General features: G+C 42.9%; 1 protein-coding gene across 6 annotated transcripts in view; it reads right to left on the bottom strand.

Annotated features, from left to right (window-relative positions):
• Positions 1-1,014: 1,014 nt before the first annotated feature.
• tenm4 (teneurin transmembrane protein 4) overlaps positions 1,015-22,688 on the bottom strand; it is a 115,554-nt gene continuing 93,880 nt past the window's right edge. For all 6 annotated transcript variants that reach the window (XM_076100847.1, XM_076100848.1, XM_076100846.1 and 3 more), the window contains 6 exons: positions 19,522-19,694; positions 15,236-15,471; positions 11,637-11,933; positions 9,008-10,622; positions 6,791-6,933; positions 1,015-3,304 (listed from right to left, as the gene is read on the bottom strand). In XM_076100847.1, coding sequence (XP_075956962.1) covers positions 2,546-3,304; positions 6,791-6,933; positions 9,008-10,622; positions 11,637-11,933; positions 15,236-15,471; positions 19,522-19,694 — 3,223 coding nt within the window. In that variant the 3' untranslated portion in view covers positions 1,015-2,545. The remainder of the gene's footprint in view (positions 3,305-6,790; positions 6,934-9,007; positions 10,623-11,636; positions 11,934-15,235; positions 15,472-19,521; positions 19,695-22,688) is intronic.

Here is a 22,688-nt window from a genome sequence, read left to right as displayed (position 1 = left end):
ATTTAAGATTTGAGGTCTTAACAGGTGGGAGCGCATGTCTGACTAAATAATGGCACATGTGCCATATTACATTATCATATTGCTTCAAATTAGCCTCAAAAACAGTCTTATGAAATGTCTTGTAGGATGAGAATTAATGCGTGTGAAATAAAGTGTCTGTAACTTCTAAGCTGTGAAAAATAAATATTAAAATCTACACAATAATGTGTGGCATTTATGACTATAACACAATCTATCGGATGACATATTACACGTCTCCGTTTGAGATGAAGCGATTCAAATATGTTTCTGTATTATATAGAATCTACAGGATATATAACAAAACACCAAAAATAAACACAAAATATTCCCTTTATTTTTTTTCTACCTTAAGACTACACAGGGTCACTGATGTAGCTCTAAGAGGTATCTACATTTGCATTTTATTTACAGCTTACTTGGATGTCTTCATATTTACATGGTCAAAGAGAAGCGCTAAAAACACAGTGTTGAGAACAAACCCAAACTCAAAATGAGTCCAAAACTTTAGAAAAAGATACAGTCTTATGACGCAACAGTTCTCAGTGCAATATTCCACAATGCAAGTATCCTTCATTCATATAATGTTGAACATACATATATATATATATATTTTTTTGGAAACAAAACTTCACTGAATCAACCAGCAGCAGAAGAAAAATAACCGTGTACTGTTTACTTTAACATTTGTACAGATTGAGACACTCAATCATGCTCCCACCAGCCCTTCACACACAAACGTGTTCATCTTTTGATGGACAAATGATAAAGAAGAGTTTGCAGTGGCTCGGCATAGTTCAAAAAGTACCAGAAGTCAAATCAATGTCATTTTTTCCCAAAATAGTCCTGATTCCTCTCGAGTTTTCACATAATGACATTTTTTTTCGAATGAACGGAATTGTCCTTTGCGGTCTCCACCGAGGAGGACACAGACATATGGGAGCTAGAATGTGTCCATGTGGGTTATTTCCAAGGCTGCCATGTATAGACGACCTTTAGTCTGTAAACGGGAACTAGTACACCTGCAGGACTAATGCGTTTCAGCCAGCCACGGGACCGAGCGGAGCCCTATTCCGGAGAATGAAAGCACTTTCGATGCTGACCTGCGGGCAGCCCTTAGGGCAAAGGCAATTTGTATTTCATTTCACCCACAACACAATGTGAAGCCTATCTATCTATCTATCGATCCATCTATCCATCTATCTATCTCAGCAGTCAATATGTTTATGGAGTATGTATCACTGATGAGATTGGGCTCTTCAGCCAAGCTTTATTTGATTGGACGTTGTGTTGAGGAATACTGACTTGAGCTCATTGATAAACAAACACTGCCTTTCAAATGCAACTGAGATCAGTAAAATGTAGTCGGTCTAATGAAAAACACAGTAATTGATTTAACTAAACCACCTTTCATAGTTTATTCCATGTGTTGAAACACCCTCAAGTATTGTTCAAGTACAACAATTAACAATAAAAGGGACAATTGTTCACATTTTTTTTTTTAAATTCACATTTGTTATACTGTTAATTCATATAGCTATTTATAAAACAAAACTAAAATGTAATTCAAAACCATTCCTGTAAAATACCTTTTGTTGTTTAATACAGACATTAATTCCACAGTATTTTCTTACAGGGTTGGCTTTTCGCTATTTTCATAATCAAGTTGTTTGACCACGGTCTAATAAAAGGGAGCAGAGAACAATTTAAGGTTTGCTTTTTTTGCTTGAAAAAAAATAAAATAATTCCAGTTAAAAATTAAAATACACACAAAATAAAAAAAAGTGACCTCATATCCCTTTGTTGGCTGATTAAGCAGTTTTGCAAATTTTGTAGTTCATAAAGAAGGCCATTAACATGCACAGTCAGGGTGCACCGAAGCCTTCCCAGCTAAGACCACAGATAAGTATCAATCCTCTTAAGAAAAAAAAAAATCACATCACACAAATGAAAGTGCATTGACAAGTTCAGCAAGGGTTTTGATGAAGGGCTCTACCGCCAACAGAAATCTCTCTCATTATTTATGGATGACTGGGGCTATGAGGGTTTCAAGTATAAAAAAGAAGTGATTAAAAGAGAAGGAACCTCCTTGGCTGAGGCGCGGACAAGGCAGAATGGAGCGAGCTTGTGAATAACAATCTGCAAGTCTGGCAGCAGGGTGAGCCAGTGAACATAATGCATTACCAATACTCCTCTTGGATTTCTTTGAACAGAATCACCAACAGGGATGAGGAAATGGAGTCACAAAAATAAGTCACAGACATCGCAAATATTTCATCCTCTAGCAGTCGCACTTGGAGGGCAAAGACTGTCAACGAATCTTCAAAAGGAGAAGGGCACTCTTCTATTAATACAGTGCAACTGATTGCAACCATGTTTCTTTTTTTCTTTTTACAGTATATTAAAAACCAAGTTGAGCACAGTCAAAGAAAAACAACAAAAAAAAGTGGTCATGTACACAACTGTCTTTGGCAAGAAGTCCCATGTCCTACATCTGAGTCTGTCACTCCAGAACCTCGTGTTCATGTCACCTTCGGCCCATTTCGCTCTGTCTCATGAAATGAATGTTGTTGACACTGTCTGCCAGCTCCGGGTACTGGTCAACCGAAACCACGTAGTATCCGTCGTAGCCCTGCACCTTCCCCGAGCCCAGGAGCTGTTGCTTCTCTCCCTCGGTCCAGGTTCGCGAGCCCTCCTCTCCATCCCTCAGTCTCTGGCGCTCCCGGGACCAGGCCTGGGCGACAGATCTCTGCCGGGCCAGCTCCAACACGCGGGCCTTCTCCTCATCCACGCTGCTGCCGTAACGCGTATTCAAGCACAGTGCGCCATATTGTAGTTGGATGTCCGTGATGCGCCTAGTCCTGCCATTGAGAACAGTGTTAACCTGAGACACCGTCACGTTGACGCCGGTCTCTAGAGTGCGCCGGCCCACCGTCATGCCAATGAGGGACAGGTCTCCCTCCACCGAGCCCAGTTTGATAAAGTAGTGGGTGTCCATTCCAGCGATGGTGAAGTGGAGGTCTTGCAGGTAGAACGCGTCGTTCAGCACTGCGGCCATGCGGCGCCCATCCTCATTGGCTAAGCTGATGATGTCGGTGCTGATGCGGCCCTCTCGGATAGCAAATTTCACCCCCTTGCCGAAGATGGAGCCACCGGAGGCAAAGATCTTCTTGTCCTCTGTCTGAGGACATCCGGCACTTTTAGCTCTGTAGATCTGGCCAAAGCGCTCCAGCTTGACAAAGGCCTTCAGCTGCCTCTGAACCTCACACTGAACGCCCAGCAGAGACTGCAAAACAAAGACAATGTTGTTTAGTCACGCAGCCCCCGCAGCATCTACATAGACACTCAGACGTATTTTCTGTTTGTTCTCAGATTCACACCATTTCACTCAGTTGTTAGTTTGAAGATGTTCCTCTAGATATTTATCAGAACTTCTGATGACCTCACAACCTGGCGTGTAACCTTTATCCTTGACTGTATGGCGATTAAACACGGTTTTCAGATGCCCCTGCGTATGACTGAATGAAGATGATTCAACACCTTGTCTAAAATGTACGAATGGGAAGGAAATCCGCAAAAAAACATGATCCGGGTCTAATATACACTGTAAAACCTGTAAGGAAAAACAACTCATTAAACAAAAATAAAAATATATAATCATCCAATGCTGAAACCAGAACTGGTTTATCAAAGGTTTACTAAATATTAGGTCGGGAGATCTTTTGCCGCGGTCTGGAATTAGGACGCCTATGGTGTCATCAAAATTCATTCAACAATAAGTTTAAAGGTGTAAAAATAAAAGATTACAGGTGGCACAGACAATATCCCATTGATGCCGCATTATTATTATTTGATTTAACATCTTGAGTACTTTATGTTTAAAAAATAATGATGTAATTCCTTCCCATCCATTATCAATGGCAAACAACAAATACACGATGCTTTGAAGCTGTGAATGTATCACACACAGTCAAGGTAGGGGCAGAGGTGTTTGTCAGCAAATGAAAATCTCTCTGATCATTTGTGACAGGCATGATATTTTGAAAAAGGGTGAAATTACTGTCTTCTGACAGCCATGCTGGGCCAAAAACGAAGCAGTTGGTAACTAGTGTGTATATACATCATTCCTTTAGGGATCAAAGCCTTGTATGGATACCGCATTCCCTAGAGCCCAAATTAATACTTTGTCCTAATACTACTTGACAAGAGATAGTCCTTAGGAAGAAAGAGAGAGACGTTAAAATGAGGCGAGAGATATGAAATGGAAGCTGGCCAACACGCAGCGAGACAGTCGCCTGAACGCATTTGAGCAGCAACAAAAAGGCTCTCGAACACTGTGCCTTCCTGCCATCGCCCAAGATGAGAGGCTGTGAGCGTCTCGAGGAGTCAACCAGTCACATCAAAAGACCTCTCGACAGCTTCTAATTCCGTCGCGGGGTTCGAGCTGGGTGGGGGCGGGGCCTGAGGAGTGTGGGAGCAGGTTCGCAGTGACCAGCATATCTGCTCGCTCTTTGACGTGACTACACTTCAGATCCTGCATGAAGGGGAAACATATAGGGGGGTACGGGGGCAGCTGTGCTGTTGGGCCCCTCAGGAGAGACGGCCTGGGGGGGACATTTCACACCATGCCACTCCATGTTTGTTTACTGTGCCAACACTGTGACCCGGTCAGCTGTCCCAGCGGCGGTCGGGGAAGAGGGGGGGGCGAGGGGGCAATGTCCTCCACTTTACTGAAACAGCCTCCTGGGACACTCCCAGAGAGCCATCATTCACGTAGCATGGGGTGCAATCAGCCTCCAGCGAAACCCGGAATGAGAGATCAAGCCTAGTGCAGCACAGACCTCATCTGTCTGGCCCCTCACGGCACTTTTTCAATCGGTGCGCGGATTCAGCAGCATGGCGAAATGGGGGCTTAAATGAAAAGAGATAGAAAGGCAGGAATGCCGAGTGTGTCAAAGATACACCTGCATGTGTAGTTTTAAAGCTATATCCCTGCTTCAAAGAATCCTACATTTAATTAGGCTCTTCTGGCCATCTGCAGAGAGGATCAGCTTGGCATTTAGCAGCTCAGATCACAATTTGTGAAGCAGGATTTCTAGATGAGAATATCATGTCCTGGCTCGCACACAGGGTAAAGACTCATTATCTCAATCTTTCCTCACACATCATTGACAGTATTTACTCCAGAGCTGTGCTGAAGGAAGAGCTCCCTAACAAACGGGAGTAAAACCTTCAAATCTAAGCTACATTCGCTATTTAAAGCCTCACCTACGTGATTTACAGTCTATTGATGGGTGTTCTTCAATATATGCTTGAAAGGCTGCGTTTCAAGACAAAAAAGTAGCTTTCAATGTAATTATCACTCAAATGGACAATTTTCTATTCAGTGCTTCTGAGTATTGCAAACATAATAGATTCCTTTCATTGTAGTCCTTCTGTCAAGAGTGCTTCCAAGAAAGTGATGGTAAAAATTGCAAGCAATCTGTTACCTTCTTTAATTATGGTTTAGTGTTTCCTTAGCAATTGAACATATTAAGTAATTTAGAAAAAAAGCTAAAATAGCTCGTTGATTAATTCGTGAGGTCTGTCGGATTTAGTCAGAATTGCAACTCCATGTCTTAAAAAAAAAATCATCTACAACACGATTCCATCCATCCATATCTACTCTCAGGAAACAGCTGGGGTGTCTTTGGAGTCAATTAGAGCTTTCCTCTGCTGCAGCTCCTTTGTAGATTGGTACCTTGAGTGAGTTCAGAGATTCTCAGAGAGTGTCGGGCACAAGCAGCAAGCATGAGTCAGTAGCAGGGAGCTTTGACGGTAACCCTCCATAATGCTGGATCAGACATAACTGGGATTCCTGCTATTATGGTCCTACACTTCATACATGATCTGTATAATAGCTGAGTGCTGGAATGCTTGGGGCATATATAAAGCAAGAATAAATAAAATAAACAAATACAAATAGTAATGCATGTTAAACTGACAGTAACGTTGGATATATTTATGTCCAAGGTCACAGGCAGAAATTGTTTAGGATATGAAATAGAAAACATTATGTCTGTAATTTAATTTTCTATTTTAAATGCTTTACATTTTTAAGTATTTAAAATGAAAGTCCAATAGTAGATAGTATTACAGCATAGTGTCACTTCACTGCTGTCTCTGTTTGTTATGCTCGGTTGGCCAGATCAGAGGTCATGGATTTCGATAACCTTGTATCGTATCTTCCCAGAAGCTTTTAGGCTCACAAGTGTTTTATAACAAATACTCACTGACTGTGGTGAGGTAGCCGCCAGAGTGTCACTCAACATGAATCTGGCCCCCCGATGGGTGGCATTCACTCGTCTTAAGTTGTAACCGAACCCGAGACAACAGTGGCCTCTTCAATAATTCAGGTGAGTTGGAGGCAACTTGAAAGGGGCTGATAAATGCGGGAATTAGAGCATGTCTACTACTTCTCAGACCTTGGCTAACAGTGTAAGACTGAGATGAAATCAATGGCCAGTGGTGGGGGGAATGGAGAGTGAATTTCCCTAATGGCAGGACAATTACAAGAGCTGTTTAGCCTGACCCCATTCCCCAAGACGAGGACTAGGTGCAGGGACCTGGTTCGCTGGGCTGTGTTCTGTCCTGATAGCTGGCAGCTCCTCTGGGACTGTGGCTACGCGGAGCATGTCTACTTGCTAATGATGTTGGGAAGGAATGGAGCAGAGTTGAAAAAGGTGCTCTTTGGCAAGGTTAAAGGTGGATTAGATGAGAGCGACTGCCTTACCTTCGTGCTATCCCACTCCTGTGTCTTGATCTGGGTGCGGACTAACTCGTAGGACGGCTCCATGGCCTCGGTATTCGGTTTGCGATAGCCGGGGATCACGTTGTACAGCTGGAAGCCGAAGGTCACCAACCAGCTGTTGACATCTGCAAGGGAAGGAACAAACATCATGTCTATTACGTCTCAATAGAAATAATCACTCCTGGCTCCAGAGAAACCATAAAAAAATAAAAACCACGAGGAATTGATTTGTTCGAATTTCAACAGTTGGCATTCTGTGGTCAAGTGGCTGTCTCCTTGAAATACTCATCACGCGGTCTGAGCACTTGATTTGTTTGTGAAAGTGGACAAGCTTTATTAAACACTCGAGATGCTGCCGATGATTAATGTCCACTCCTGCAGGTGCCACGCTAATGACACACAGCTGGGGCCCAGAAAAGTCGAGTGACATCTGAGAGCGTCTGCCGCACTGATAATTATATACTGTGATTCCATGTCATTTCAATGCAGCCCGGACTTCAACACAAGATATTTTTTTTTTTACTTCCAATGAGAAGCTGAGGAAAGTGGGATTCAAATCCATGCGATCATGTTAACGCCGGTTTGTCTAATAGCAGCCACCGGCGCCGTGGTCGTAGGTGCTACTGCCATCCGTCATTAATTCTGAATATCACAGAGAAGGCTGCAGACATGACTCGGAGGAAAGCCTGTTAAATCTGAGCCGTTTGATTTCTTTGCCCCCTTCAATGTGTTCGTTATGGACAGCAGAATCATAGCTGTGACACTTGGGGGGGGGGGGGGGGGGGGGCAAGTTGGCACCTGAGAAAGCTTTTTTTAAATAAGAATTTGTTTAAGGACAATGAAAGGACCCTGATAATTTAGTGAAATGAATGGAAATGTCAGCGCCATCAATCACCATTGAGGCTGACTCACTACAGTGCATCTAACAGTCTGCTTAGCATCCAAATGCCAGGCAGTCCCCTAATGGTGGACTGTGAAGCTGTCTCTGTTTGGCAGGCGGCTAAATGGCTTTGTTTAACAGAAAGAAGTAGAAGCCTCGACTCCACCTGGACATTTGACTTCTTTTCCTCTCAGTATTGTCTAAATGTATATGAATAAAGGATAAAAGGTATAAAATGAATTATTTGACAGCCAACACACGCATTATCGAGTAAATATAATGCTGAATGAACTTAGAGAATTAAATCTCCCTATTTGCGAAGGAGATCTGGCTGAAGCCGATTGGTTTAACCACAGAGTATCCAACGAGTATCCTTAACAATGATGTTTTTCTTCCAAGCCAAAGAGGTTGATACAACCGTTCCTGGCTGAAGTTTCTATGGATCCATTGTGCTCTCTTTCTCCACTGCGGTGCTTTCACTGCCATTTACCTCCTCCCTACCACAAAGCAACACAAAACGATGTGATATTTCTGGGAAGGGACCTGGGTGTTCGACTACAGAGGGGGCTTTGCCGTACAGCATGGTTCCCTTTGAGCACTTTCAAAACGATAGCCACCGGGCACACGCACAAATGTATGTCTGCACACACACACACACACACACACACACACACACAGCAAAGCAGAAAAACTAAACCTCAGTGTCCCTGTGAGGAAGCTTTTAAAAGCCTCTATAGCACACTGCTTTTCAATTTAATTTTGGCAGGGTTTGTTCTTCCATTTGTGGCTTGTTGTTTTGCATACAAAACAAAGAAATTCGACAAAAAAAAAAAAAAAAAAAAATAGCCCCGAAATAAGTATTGTTTGCTGAATTGCAAGCAATAGCAGTTTACACAGAAATGAGGACATGGGGCCCTCACCTCCCCTACACACATGTCATTTTAGCACTATAAAAAAGTGATGTGCATCACTGATTGCTCTAGTAGGACTCACTTAACATCTGTCAACTGCTATTTATACACAGTTACTAACCTGTAAACAGTTCGAATCATTATTTGAGGATGCTTCCTACTTCCTTTCATTTACAGCTGTCAGAGGAACACTTCACAGAGTTTGCTACTTTGCAGAGGATGGCAGCTGTGGTTTCAGAAGCTTCTATGGATGATTTTATACTTTGTAATGATGAGTTTCTATTTTTGTTATTCTCTGGGTAAACACTGGAATCCCCTCCCCTGCAAAGGACGGTTAGGGGAAAAGGTTTTCCTTAAAAAGCAAATCCTCACATCTCTGTAAAACAAAGGTCTGTCAAATGAACTTACCGGTCATGTAGCACTTTATCTCCTTATTGTTGCTGAGTGGATTGTTATTCTTGAACATGTACAAGTTGAATGGCACAATGTGGTTGCTGTTGAGACGCTTCCACACCTCATGGTTAGGTGTTGTCCAGCGCCCAGCGAGGACATCATAGTCCCGTCTGCCCATGTGGACCAGCCTACTGAGAGGCTCATAGAGGCCTCCCTGGTAGCCAATGATGACCTGGAAGCTGGGGTTGGTGTCAAGGTAGACCTCTCCGAATGCTGTGTGGAGGACCTGCTTGATCATGAGGCCCGAGCCACTGAACACAGCCAGAGGGGTGCCTATGTTGTCACAGGCCACATAAAACTCGTCCCCGCTGCTTAGCTCCATGGCGAACAAGTGTCCCTGCAAGTCGTAGTACAGCGATGTGATTTCGGAACTGGAGTGATTGTACATGTGGGTGACCCGAGTCGGGCTGGACAAGTCGGCATAGAAGAACTGCAGGTGGTGGCCCGTGCCGCTTCTGCTGGACACCCTCCTGCCCAGGCCGTCGTAACGGTATCTGATGCTCCAGCCGCTCACTTTGTTGTACACCTTGACCAGCAGGCCCGCCGAGTTGTACTCAAAGTAGTCGTTCCCTCGCTGCTTGAGGAAACCGTCCTCGTCCATCCTGTACTGGACATCTCCCAGGCGAGTGATGCGGTCTCTGATGTCGTAGCGCAGCGGCGTGAGGCGCGCGCTGTTCCCGGGGCTAAGGAGGTGCAGGTTGCCGTTCAGGTCGTAGCTGTACCTCCATAGGGGCTTGTCGTTGATGGAGACCACCTGGAGTTGACCGTCGGCGTCATACTCGTATGTGTAGCGCGTGGTGTTGGCGTAAGGCCCGACCTTCAGCTCCTTGGCCACCACTCGTCCCATGTTGTCATATTGCACCATCATCCAGTACATGAGCGAGCGAAAGATCTCATACTGGACCTCCTTCACCCGGCCATAAGCATCAAAGTGTTTGGTGTGGGTCATCACTGCCGTGGTGATGATTTGATTTATGTCATAATAGATCACTCCAAATTTGCCGAACTGCTCCGTTTTTCCGGACACGTCGTCATAGCGATACAAGTCGATTGGCAGCGGTGTTTCATTGATGACAGCCTGCATGCTGGTGACGCGGAAACTGTTGTCGTAGACGTAGTCAAATCTGGCGTTGACCATGCCCTCTTCGCTGAACCTGAAAATCTGTCGGTCGATCAGGGGGCCAATCTGACGGTAACGGATGGTGCAGGTAAAGCCCTCACTCTGCAGGTTGACCGTCTTCAGCATGCCCGCCACCTCGTCGTAGGAGAAGCCGATGCGCGTGGTGTCATAGAGGATCTCCAGCAGTTTGGAAAGCTTGCCGTATTTGTAGATGATCCTGCGGCCCGTTCCCAGGTAGGTGGTCTGCAGCAACTGGCCCTCCTCGCTGTAGTCCTGGAGCACTGAGGCGTTACCTTCAGGGGGCCGGTAGGTGTTCCTGTAGTAGCCAATGGAGCGGGAGGTCTCCAGGGTCTGCCGCGCCACATTGGGCATAGTCACAGAGGATAGCCGGTCGTTTTTGTCAAATTCAAAGATGTACTGCCTCTGGCTGTAGAGCAGCAGTACCATGGACTGTAAAGAGAGGAGGAAACACTCATTCTTAGAGTAGTTTAAATACAGTAAAAGACTCACTACATTTAATGTATTTGGTATTTTGATAAATACACAGTATCACAAAACCAGATTCAAATTAAAACTAGCCATCACTTTTTGTCTAGCAACAGTAACTACAATAGTATGAACATTTCAGAATATAAAATTATAATTATTAAAAATTGTATAAAATTAACAAAACAAAAATGTTACTTTGAATCTATTCCTTACTTTACCTTCCTACTGCGTACTGTCACTAAGGGTTGGTAGGGAATATACAAGACACTGGGCTGGTATACCACAAAAGGACATGCAAAATGTCAAAGGCAGTAACACATTATGCATGCAAGTCTGTTTCAGACCAAATATAATTCCCATCTTGAAAGTGGTGTTGATACTCCTTTGACATTAAGATTTCCTTGAGAGATGATTTCACAAACAGGCTGCTTGGCAAATCAAAAATGTCCATTCGCGCCTTTCTTGGACCAATAAAAGATGTCAGCTCAAAGGCTGTCACAACCGGCTGCCAGCTTCTCAGCGCTTAGATGTTGCTGAATAAAAAACGACTGTAGACTATTAGAAAGGCTACCATTTTCACATTAGATGTCTGGAGAACTGCAGCTATTCACCTTCTCCCCAACAATCTATCCTTCAATTAGTGGGTAGAAAGTGACATTTCAGTCTGTTCCTCTCATCGGAGCTATTTCAGGTTGAACTTTGCTGTCAGACTGTGGTTACAAAGTATAACGTCTGCGGTGCACCAGACAGGTTTTAATTACATTTCTGCTGATATCTGCGCTGGAGCCTGATAATGCAGCACAAACACTGCTGGAGTATTACAAGTTAACTTTTAACTGAAGTCTAAAATCTCCCGTCAAGGCTCTTACACAGACACACATCCAGAATTTATCTGTATAACATGTCCCGACCATCTAACATTACATTTCTATCTATGAACCATTTAATCAACATTGCAACAACAACAATTCGTACCTTCTCAAGGTAAGTGTAGCTCCACGATTTACCATCAGCAAATATCTGGGAGGAGATTCTTCCATTCTGGTCATACTCCATGCGAACAGACATGGTACCTCTTTGGATGCCTGCCACGTGCCCTCCAGGAGAATACGTGACGTTGACTCCATTCAGACGACTGCTTGGCGCCCACAGAGTGGGCCGCCCAGCATGGTCGTAGTGGATCCGTAACGTGAACTTCCTGTGGTCGTCGTAGACCTTTTCAGTCCTGGTGATTCGATCGAAGTCCAATGACAGCAAGTTCCTATTGTGAACCTATAGGAGAGGAAGCAGGGAGTTAGAAACAGTTCATTTGAACACAGCAACTCCACCAAGAGGAAACAAACATGTTGGGAAGTTGGAAAGGATTGAGAGGAATTGGTGCGCACTGCTCTTCTGAGGTGGGACCTGATGAGGAGGGCTTTAATCACAAAGTGGTTATTTTATATTCTTCTTTTCACAGCTGTTAATTACAACAGAGGAGCTGTATCTCAGGACTGCAGGAGCCATTGAAGAGATGAAATTATAAGAATTACCATATTTCTTTGTTTGTGCAAAAATTCAGTGGAGTCTAAGTGGGAGTATGCCTATTCATGCAAGAAATATTAGAGCCACATTGATCATTAAATTCATTTTCACTGCTTACTGAAAAGAATTACCAGGCGCAGATGACTCTCGTTTTATTTAGCCATTTCCGTAAATTGGAAAAGAGGAGAAAGAAAATCAATTCTTCTGCTGTGTGAATATTGTTTAAATGACACCTTTTTCTTGCCTCTTTTGAATGCGTGAGGCTGCACACGGTGACCCTTAGGTTTCACTATGATCCGCTCTGAAGAGTGTAATCCTTAAGACCATGTCCAGGTCAGCACGGAGACTGACCTGCTGCCAGGCTTTATCTAGGAGGCAGCTCCTGTGCTGCACCCAAAAAGATCCACAAACAGCAGCCTCTGTTAGAAGAGGCTCCAGAGGAAGAAGAAATCAAATCAGGGTCTTAGGATGCAAGTACTACTTTAGACACCATCTGGAAGATGATAGTCAGAGAGGTCTCTGGCATTAATTCAAATGACCCCTCCGATTCTGTATTATTTATCTTGTCTTTTTCTTGATGTAAATAGTTTCTCTTCAGATGTGCTACCGTCCGGCTTGGTAAAAATCTTGGCAAAGCTTAAAAACATCTTAGCTAATAAAGCTGCTATTGGCTACTTTCCAGACCAATGCCACAGAGCAGGTCCTTTTCTTTCAATCTCACATTGAAAAAAGCTTGTGTCTCTCATCTGTGAAGGGACAATTACACCAGAAGCAATTAATGTCATTGATACCTAATTGAGAGGATTACTTTACACTAAAAGCACAAGCAAGCACCAGCAATTTGAGCCCCAGGCCTCCTCCGATGGATCTAGTAATAAGAACGGGAGGGGTCCACATTTGTTATCTTCCCTTTTACTTTAACTTACCGTCATAACATGAGTCAGACTGCACCGACGGATGTAAAATTTGTTAAACTGACTAGATCCTTAAAGATAAGAGACTGATATCAAAGACTGAGCTCCTTCTCTAGCATTTCCTAAAACACTGGTAGCAGTGTTTTACACTCTTTCATACGCAGCAGATACCTGCTCTCTGTCCAAAAAGATTATATTGAGATTGCCTCTAATAGGAAATAAGGTATAAGAAAGAGAGAACGTTATTCGTGCCAGGATCTGTTTCCCCAAAGACTCAACAGGGTGGAAAAAAACCTCTCACAGCAGAGATCCCACGATCCCATGAGAACGGAAACCCACTCAAGAGGAATCATTGTAAATTGGACATTGCCTCTAAAATGAAATTGTCAAAGAAAGCAGAAATACAAGAGAGACTTTTACAGTGCATTAAACCTACTATGATACAATTTAAACGGTCTTCAGAATAAAACATTGTAGCAACATCTGAGCTCTCAATCAATACAACGGCTTTTGTGTCAAATGACAATATGAATCTGTTTCGCGAGTGGAAATGCTTTTCATCGGTTCTTGTGTTTAATTTAACAATTACTGTTTTCTTCAATAACATCAGTTATTGCTTTTTCTCACATTGCAATCAAAGGAAACAAATTCTATCTTTTTATTTGTTTTCAGCTCTTATCTCTTTTGAGCAAACAGCCCAACATTATAAGACCCGATGATGATAATTAAATGTTAATACAGAGATACCAGCATTGTCTCCATTTTTAATTCCACATTGAAGTGGTTGGAGTTTCTTGCTATGGCCGAGTGGCAGCCACAAGGGTTCTCCCATTAATGTACATTTGCAAACTACTCAATCTGAGAGGAGGGTTTGTTTCCATGGAGAGAAACGGCGCTACTGCTCCTCGTCAACATAAATCATAAATGTTGTCGTGGCTAGGAGGGGGTTAGCCCGAGTGGCACGTGACGTTGTGGAGGGGACAATCATTGACCCATTTCGCCTTGAGACATGAAAAGCACAATACAACAAACACATGCACGTGTAGTTTAACTGTGTCAGAGACACAAACTGGAACACAGACAGCAACAAGCCAAACATGTTTGATTCTCTTATTTGTAGCACAACAAAATATCTGTAAAGACTCCCCCCCCCCCCTTCCCTCCCTCCCTCCCACTGCCACACACTCATCCACCCACCCACGTAATATCACTTGACATGCCACTCAAGGTCGCTCAATGATTCCAGCTCTGCTCATCCCCTCTGTTCTTGCCATTAGGCTGCTCCCATTTCCTATCTCACCCCTGGGGCCATTGTCTGTAACATACATTAGACGCTTTCACTTCCAAAGGGACGACGGGGCCATTAAATGAACAGCCAATATGACAGACAAAGTGGCACCTCCGCATTAGCTGTGTCGCCTCCCAGAAAACATGGAAGACAACTCAACCCAAGTTTTTATATGCCGTACAAAGATTATAAAAAATTTAAAAAAAATCAAGCTAATCAATCAGGATGCATTTAAAAGGGGCCTTCTTATGTTAATGATTATTTCCAGTGGGTCATTCAAGATGCATCATGGTCAAACATCGGGTGTTTATCCCATTATGAAAAGGGACCTGTTGATATTCTATGTGTTTAAACTCTGTCAGCTTTGCAACGTTAGCTTGCTGAGGTCATTTACCTCTCTGAATTTTGTGTTTAACCACCAAGTATTTTACAGACATTTCTTATCAAACACTAAGACTGTGCAAAAGACTCCATTGAAGATAAACATCAGCAACATTTTTAGCCAGGTTAATGTTTTTTTTCTAACCCTGCAATGGGGTGGTCCAGTCAATCGTTTGTTTTTTTTGGACACAGTGCTAATATTTGTGTGGACGTAGCCCTCTAACAGTCTTCCAGTGAACCAGGCTGTTAGCCTATACTTAAGACTCACACTGAGGAAAGCAGAGGTCCTCAAGTCAAGGCTAGATTGCACAGTGAGTGGAGTCATGTCAAGCAGGTAGCTGAAATTCAAAGCCATTTTGAACGAGATAGAAATTTTCCTCACTCCCAACCATTCTCAAATAGTCGCCCTGCGGTCCCTTTTAAGTGTGTGTGACCAGGAGTTGCTCTTAGCAAGGCGGCGTGCTTACCCTTAATCTTCGCCCGTACACTGTGACCTGGCCACGGGCTTGCTCCTTCCTCTGTCTCCACTCCACCAGGTTGAGGCCATTGTCGATGGCCAGGGTTACGTTCCTCTTGCTGACCGTTGGGTTAACTGTGCCGGCCAGCGAGTGGGGTTCGGTGTGCAGGGACACCTCCATGCCGTTGGCCAACACTAGCCGCAGCGAGCCATCTAGACCGATGAAATAGCTGTTCCGAACTTGTTCTGAGGATGTAGAGGGGATAGGATTAGAAGAAGAGAAACAACCAGCAAACAACAGAAGAGCTCCCGGTAGCTGATGCAAGAGGACTACATCTAATATTCATCTCAGTGAGACACAAACTTAATGACCTAAAATGGCTGCTCAGCAAAAAGAAAGCCTTTAGCAGCAGTATTTAACTGAACCCCTGCGATAATGTCGGGTAGGTGACAAGAAAGATCAATAGTGAGAGGTTTCACAGCGCCAGTAAAGTTAAGTTTTACAGCTGTTGCAGCAGCCTCGGGGATATGGAGGAATGAAAACTATCAAAGCTGCTAGCCTGCCTGTGGACACACACACACACACACACACACACACACACACACACACACACACACACACACACACACACGCACACACATAAGGGATAAATCTGAGCCTGTCTATTACTGTCCCTAGGTGACAACAGCCTGTGTTCCAGCTCCAGACCAGTGACTAATGTTTCCACTGAGCATCTCATGTACGTTCACCAGGGAGCGTCTCCTTCTTGCCTCCTGTCAGTAGACTGAGAGGGACCAGGATGAATATTATTCTCATTAAGAACAGTGGCACATTAATGGCTTGTCAAACACTACGTTAATGAGTTGACTTCATTTAAAGAAAAAAGAAGAAGAAAACAATCACAACATACACTGTAATTTCCTCGTGTTGACATGTCAAGTTAAAGTGACTGTGACGAACTCTTATCTTTGCACAGCAAGCAATACAATAAAACATCTCATGAGAAGATTGGGTTTTGTGTTCTTTTTCTTCTTGCACAGAGTGCCACAGGATGTGCTGTGCTGCTGAGACAAGAGATATGGGCAGAGGAGGCAGGGCTGACCTTGCACTGGCCCTTACCTCTCTCCATCATACAGACACTTCAGGGGTTGACCAGAGGCCTCGGGGGGCCTACCCTACCAAAAAGAGGCCACTGAGACCAGATGAAGCTGAAAATACTGCTGAATTCGGCACATGACGCAAATGCCTGCATACAGTCAGGGTGTATGCCCACCCCCCCCTCTCTTTGGTCTATATATCCCTGCCTCTGATGAAATATTTTTATACCTGGTGGGGACAAAATGTACCCCACCCCTCATAGTGATTAATGCTACTTCAGCAAAAGACCATATGAAATACCTAAAATAACAAGAAAGACCCTGCAACGGCGTATGGTGCAAACAACAGCATCACAAATGGACTTTCAGTGTCCGCCCTCGCTCTTTTGTGACATTAGAGATGACACCCCATCTAAGCCACGTGATGAACGTCTCCATGCTGTCAACAGTCTGCTGTTCATCTCTGTTAATGGACCAGGGGTTGATCCTTCCCTGACATTTGCAGAGATGTGGGTAATAGAGGGGTGGCATGCAGCAGATGACCCCTCCGCAGGAAATCAGAAGAATCAGACACAGGTCCGTCATCAAAGAAGACCGTTTTCTTATTCTGACAAACTAAATATTTATGTTGACAGCACATTGTGCAAATTGCATTTAGTATTTTTTTTTACTGGCAGGTTAAATTAGCATTTAACCTTTAGTGTTGTTGTATATGATTGCATCCCCTATGTGTCCGCAAAGGACAAGGCAAGAGTGTGAAAATAGCACGCTACCTGATGGATTCAATTTAAAAAATATTATTAAAATATTCCTGCAAATGCAGTGGTTGAGTACGGTTCGGCACGGATATGAACCACAGATGATTTACACAGTTTAACGTTAACCATCACAGTGTGAAATAAAGTTTTACTGACAATCGTTATCCGCCAATATTCAGTAAAATATGCGATCAGGATATCGGCATTCATGCTTTCTAGTTGCCGATCTCTGATAATGTTACATTGTAAATGACCAATCCGTGTTTAAATTGACAGAAGGAAGGTTCCGTTCAGTTACAATACGATGCGTTCAGGCTCTGTTCAGTGAAAATGAGTATTGGGCGAAGGTAAATTATTATTATCAAATGTTATCAAATGTTCAAATGTAATCTCGTAAAATATAGTGTTGGTGAGAAACTTGAATAAATCCAGTTCTTTGAAGGAGATGTTTTCACAGCAACATAAATAGATATTAGAGATGAATTATGACCTGTTTACACTAACTCTAAACAGCTTATAATACATCATTAAAACTACTAATGACATTTTTTTAATCAATAAAAATACCAACTTAACATTCAAACTGTGTTTTTATGAAGAAAAAAACACAATGAATTACTGTAACGAAACAAAAGGATAACATTTAGAATTTCTGATGGTTTACACTGACTACAGAGTTGTTGAAATGATTTTTGGGATGGTGACAAAAAAAACAATAGTCTGGAGTACAAAGGGAACTGTTTCTACCAAAGTAGATCATCAATGATCAGCAATTAGTATCGGCAGCAAAATAACGTGATCAGGGATCTGAAGTTATATAAAAAAAAAAGTTATATTAGCTCCCTCCTTTCTTTTGTGTGGATCATATCTGTGATCCGATCCGTGACTCTGACCCGTGATACGATCCGAACCGTGAGTTTTATGATCCGTTGCACCACTAGTTCAAGTTACGAAATTGTTTTACTAAAAATCACAATTGTTCTATAAATGTTAGAACGGGTGTCATTGTCTATAAAGAAGGCCCACTGTGGTTCAGGATTTATTTTTATGAATAAAAACCTTTCAACCCCCCCTGATCTTTTCACAACTCACACCCGGCATACAGTTAAGCAGGGGAGATCTGTCTTGCATTCACATTTAGGGGGCTCTAGTTTGCATGAAACATAACCAATAATGGAACAGTACACCTGACCATCATTATAAGGCTCAGTATTTTTAGTTATCAATAACAACTAATGATGTCTTTGTCGAAGAATAAAAACATAATGAGCATAGTTAATTAATACAACTGAATAATGACTGATGACGATACACCTGATCGGAGTGACAATAACAATTAAGCTTCCTTGAATCTTACATTTCTCAGCTCCATAATGACAACATGACTAACAGCCTGGAGGCGAGCTGAAGCTCGACGTGAAGAGGACAAAAACACGACCAGATGACCAGAAAGGAATCGTGAAGGCCGTGCATTCATGTGTTATGTGATCCCCCACTTGCGAGCTTACAAAGCAGACAATAGTGAATTAATTAACAGCAGAGTTCCTGGCGCCGCTCCTCTCACTGGCAGATGTCTAAGACAAGGTCACAACGGAGGTGACCAGTCCATCGAGCAACGGTGAGAAACCAGAGACTGTCGTCTTCCGTTTCAGAAACAACTTTGTGGTGACTCAGTTTAGGCCAGAGGATGGAGTACACGCTGGAATCTGAATCAAATGTGAGAGTGGGGGAAAGGCTGTGTGTGTATGGGGCAGTCTTTCGAAAATTGAGGTATTAAAGTTCAACGTTATTAACGGGTAATCCATGAAGCAATTGGTCAGGTACAAAACAGGATGTCAGAATGCCTAAATGCGTGAGACAAATCAGGCGGAAAAAGCCACACCAGTCCGCCCTCTGCCTGCATCTCTCTCACTAAATGTCCTAAACCTGGAGGATCTCGCATATGGGCCACCAGCACTGTGCGTTATGAATTGTGTTTTATGACAGAAAGTCAATATGTGTGTTTCCACTCCGGCAAATGTGAGTTGCCCTACACATTTCATTAAAACAACAGAGGTGCAACAAATACTGCAGTGGGTAAGCTCTGTAATTGATAATTAGTGAGACAATACATCTTCATTTAAAGGTCAGCGCGCCTCAATCCCACAATGCATTGCTAACTAATTCATTAACCCCTAGATAAAGGCAGACTAGTAGTGTTTGAGATATCTGTATCTGAAACGTCTGACTCCACATCAGCACATTAAGATAGAGGTTAATGGAATTTTCTTTGTGCCGCTCGAAGCACAAAAACAGAACGGCACAAAAACCTCTTCATTCTGATTTTAAATTATTCATTGATGTCAAAACTGTGAACACAAGTCAATTCCTTGGACAAAGTCTTTTCAAATAGGGGTCTCAGTCACAACATGTGTCTACTAGCACATTCAAATTCACTAACCCTGCATGAGTGTGTAGAAGGCGCCAGAAGCCGACAGGTTGGTGGTGATGGTGATGTCCTCTTTGTTGGAGCCCTCTGTCTGGATGCGGATCGAGCTGTCGGTGTCTGTGCGGTAGCTGCTCACTCGGCCCGTTGGGTAAGTGACGTTTGTCAGACGCCCGTAACTGTCATACCTACAAGAGAAATACATCGAGGAGAACCGAAGAAAGCAAAGAGGGGCATGTCATCTGGAACTGTGTATAAACAGTAACTACAGCAGAATGCTAAACAGTGCTGTGGCCTAAAAAAAAAGAAAGAAATACAGAGCCTTGTTGAGATTTCTTATATCATAAGGAAGCAATCACAAGCACAAATGCAGGTCAGGTATGCATAAACACATGCAGGTACAGATTTACTGCAGTAATGAGTTGCTATCTAACATGTACTGTTCTAGAGGTAATTGCTAGTAAGAATTGGGAGGTTTTTTTGTTAAGTCTGATTTTTCTATATCGGTGTGACAAATTGTGGATATGTGTCAACACAGGCAGTAAAAACAGCAGCATAAGCATGGATGTTGAAGAACTTTGGAGTTTTTTAGCTTTTGCAATAGGATTGTAAAAGTGACATTAATATGAATGATACTCAGTTTGTAAGTAACTTTCACAGGATGGAAGCACGAAAATAGAAAAAAAAACAGACACACCTGCTTATTAGCTTATACGATTAGTGATATTACCTAATCTCATTATAGCAGTCTATGAAATAGGAGCGCTGAGGTGCGACTCCTTTGGAGAGATGCTCCCCAGCCTACGAATCAGTCAGTTCATCAGATACAGGAACATGAGTGGCCAGATTGTTTCATTTTGCTCAGAGAGCACATCAGCGTCGAACAATTTGGAATCTTTCAGATTGCCAGTGTTCCAGAGTGAACGGTGCATTACATAGAATGAAGACTCCTATTTGCGCTCTGAATACAGATCGGGAAGCCCTCTTCGATGTTGCTGCCTGCCATAATAAAGCCTCTAATAAATGAGATGGCTGGTGCTGGTTTACGGATATTTCCTCAGAGCTGCCATCTCAAATATCCAATATGGAAAGGAAGAGTGGGAGAGGAATCATCTCCCAGAGATAAATGCTATCTGATCGCAACTGCACACGGGACACGGATTCATAGATGCATTTCAGCCCGAGTCTTCCACTTCAGGAAATACTAAATATCTCAGTAATTCATATCTAAAGCATTTGATTTCTTTTGATACTGCTCGTATTTTATCAGCAGGATATTCTCCCCGCGTTTGTCGTCATACAGTCAACGTTATCTGCACTTTAAACTGTTCAATTCATTGGACGAAGAGAGAGGCCTTGTTTGCCTTCACCTCTGCACAAAAGACAAGAGTCCACAAGACAAAAATCTCATTCGAGAGCGACGCTGCGTGCCCCAGCTTGATCACTGACCCACACTCTCTGTCTCAATTAGAGCCTCGAGCCCGAGCGAATTCCTCGGGCTTCACCGCCGAGCTCTAATGGCTCCGGCCTGCTTCAACTCAGCCGCCTATTAGCTTGCTTTCTCTGGACACGAGGGGCATGCGGGGGGGCAGGGTGCTCAGCAGAAGGAGAGAGGACTGCTTTCCCCCTGGATGGCCACGAGTCCGTTCGGATTGCATCACCTCTGTGTCACATGCTAGCTCTATGACCTTTTCACGCTGGGGCCCAACAATAGGCCGGACACTTCATATCAGCGTCCCCCTCCAGCATGCCTAACCTCAGTCTTGTGCAGAGCTATTTCCACCGCCTCTTGCTGCCTGAGAACTTCAGGGCATATGTGACTGATGACTGTGCGTATGATGTAAAGGCAACAGCCATGTGATTGCTTCAACTTCATTAGCGGTTGTTTTACATGATTTAGCTGTTATTGTTGATGTATGAAATCAACCCAGGAACATTTGCTTGAACCCAGTGACTAGATGCATTACTGCCCTGTTAATTAGAGGCCAAGAGAACAATAAGGCATCCTTCAGAATGTCACATGATTTAATGGATTTACAGCAAGCCTTAAGCATAAGCACTTATCATTACAACAAAAAAACTTAAGAGGTCAGCGGAGCATCTGTGTATACAGTAAATGTCAGAGCAAATGAGGCTGCCAAGGGTTACACCAGTAAGACAGCATAGCAGATGTCTATTGATCTCAAGTCAGTCCTTTGTTTCTGCATTCAGCCAAATTAATTTCAATGTATTGGCTACAGGACGTAAGTACATATTAATTAATATGGCTAAAATGTTGAGCAGTGCACTTTGCTGAGCGAGATAAATGGAGGTTCCTTTCATTTCATTTCGGATGATAGCAAATTATGGCGGAGTGACTTTCAAAGCTAATTATTCATGAAAAACAAACTCTTTATTGGGCCTGAATGAAACATGGTAAATATGAAGTTATTGTTAAATATAAAAAACAGGAAGCTGAATAAAACAATTGTCTTCATATTAACTGTAATATATTTCTAAATAATTAAGCATGTTTTGGATGGAGAGTATGTTGTACTCTCTTCCGTTTCAATTAGGACATTAATTTACAGGTGATGCTCCACATCTGAGTTGTGGTGTTGATAGTTATGTATCTTTATTGTTTCCATTTCACTGGCCTCCTGCAACATACTGTAGGTACTACATGCTTAAACACTATTTTCACACTTCGTCCTATTTATGACATTTAATGTACATACTGTACAGTAGCTTTTATTACGGATGCGATGACAGTCAAATTCTAGAATGATATGCTTGCGGGCAACAGTATCCCTATTTCTTCCAGTGACTCCATTTCCTGTGATGTTATTAAATATAACGAGTAATTTATACATTGGAAGAATGTTGTAAATATTTTCTGTTTTTAAGTATATGTGAGACTTTTGAGAAATTCAGGATATCCTGAACATTCATTGTGACCATTTCAGCTGAAAAACAAAACAAAATTTGAGTGTCACTGGTGCAATAACGTCTCTCTGTCATCGGGAAGAGTGTTCTCAAACCCGTTCTCAAATACTAACAGCAGCCATTTTGCAGGAAGACAAAGAGAAATAATTCAGAATTCCAGCCACCCGCTGGATTTGTTGAAGCCGTAGGCAATTCCCTCTACCTTGAGAAATGCTTACGCAACCGTCTCAGGTGACGACCAAATCAAACACAGGTGA

This window comes from Anarhichas minor, unplaced genomic scaffold (assembly GCF_050575085.1).
Source record: "Anarhichas minor isolate MPS153535 unplaced genomic scaffold, ASM5057508v1 ptg000026l, whole genome shotgun sequence".
NCBI classification, from domain to species: Eukaryota; Metazoa; Chordata; class Actinopteri; order Perciformes; family Anarhichadidae; genus Anarhichas; species Anarhichas minor.
The sequence above is the reverse complement of the archived record's forward strand: the minus strand, read 5'-3'. Positions and strand labels throughout refer to the sequence as shown.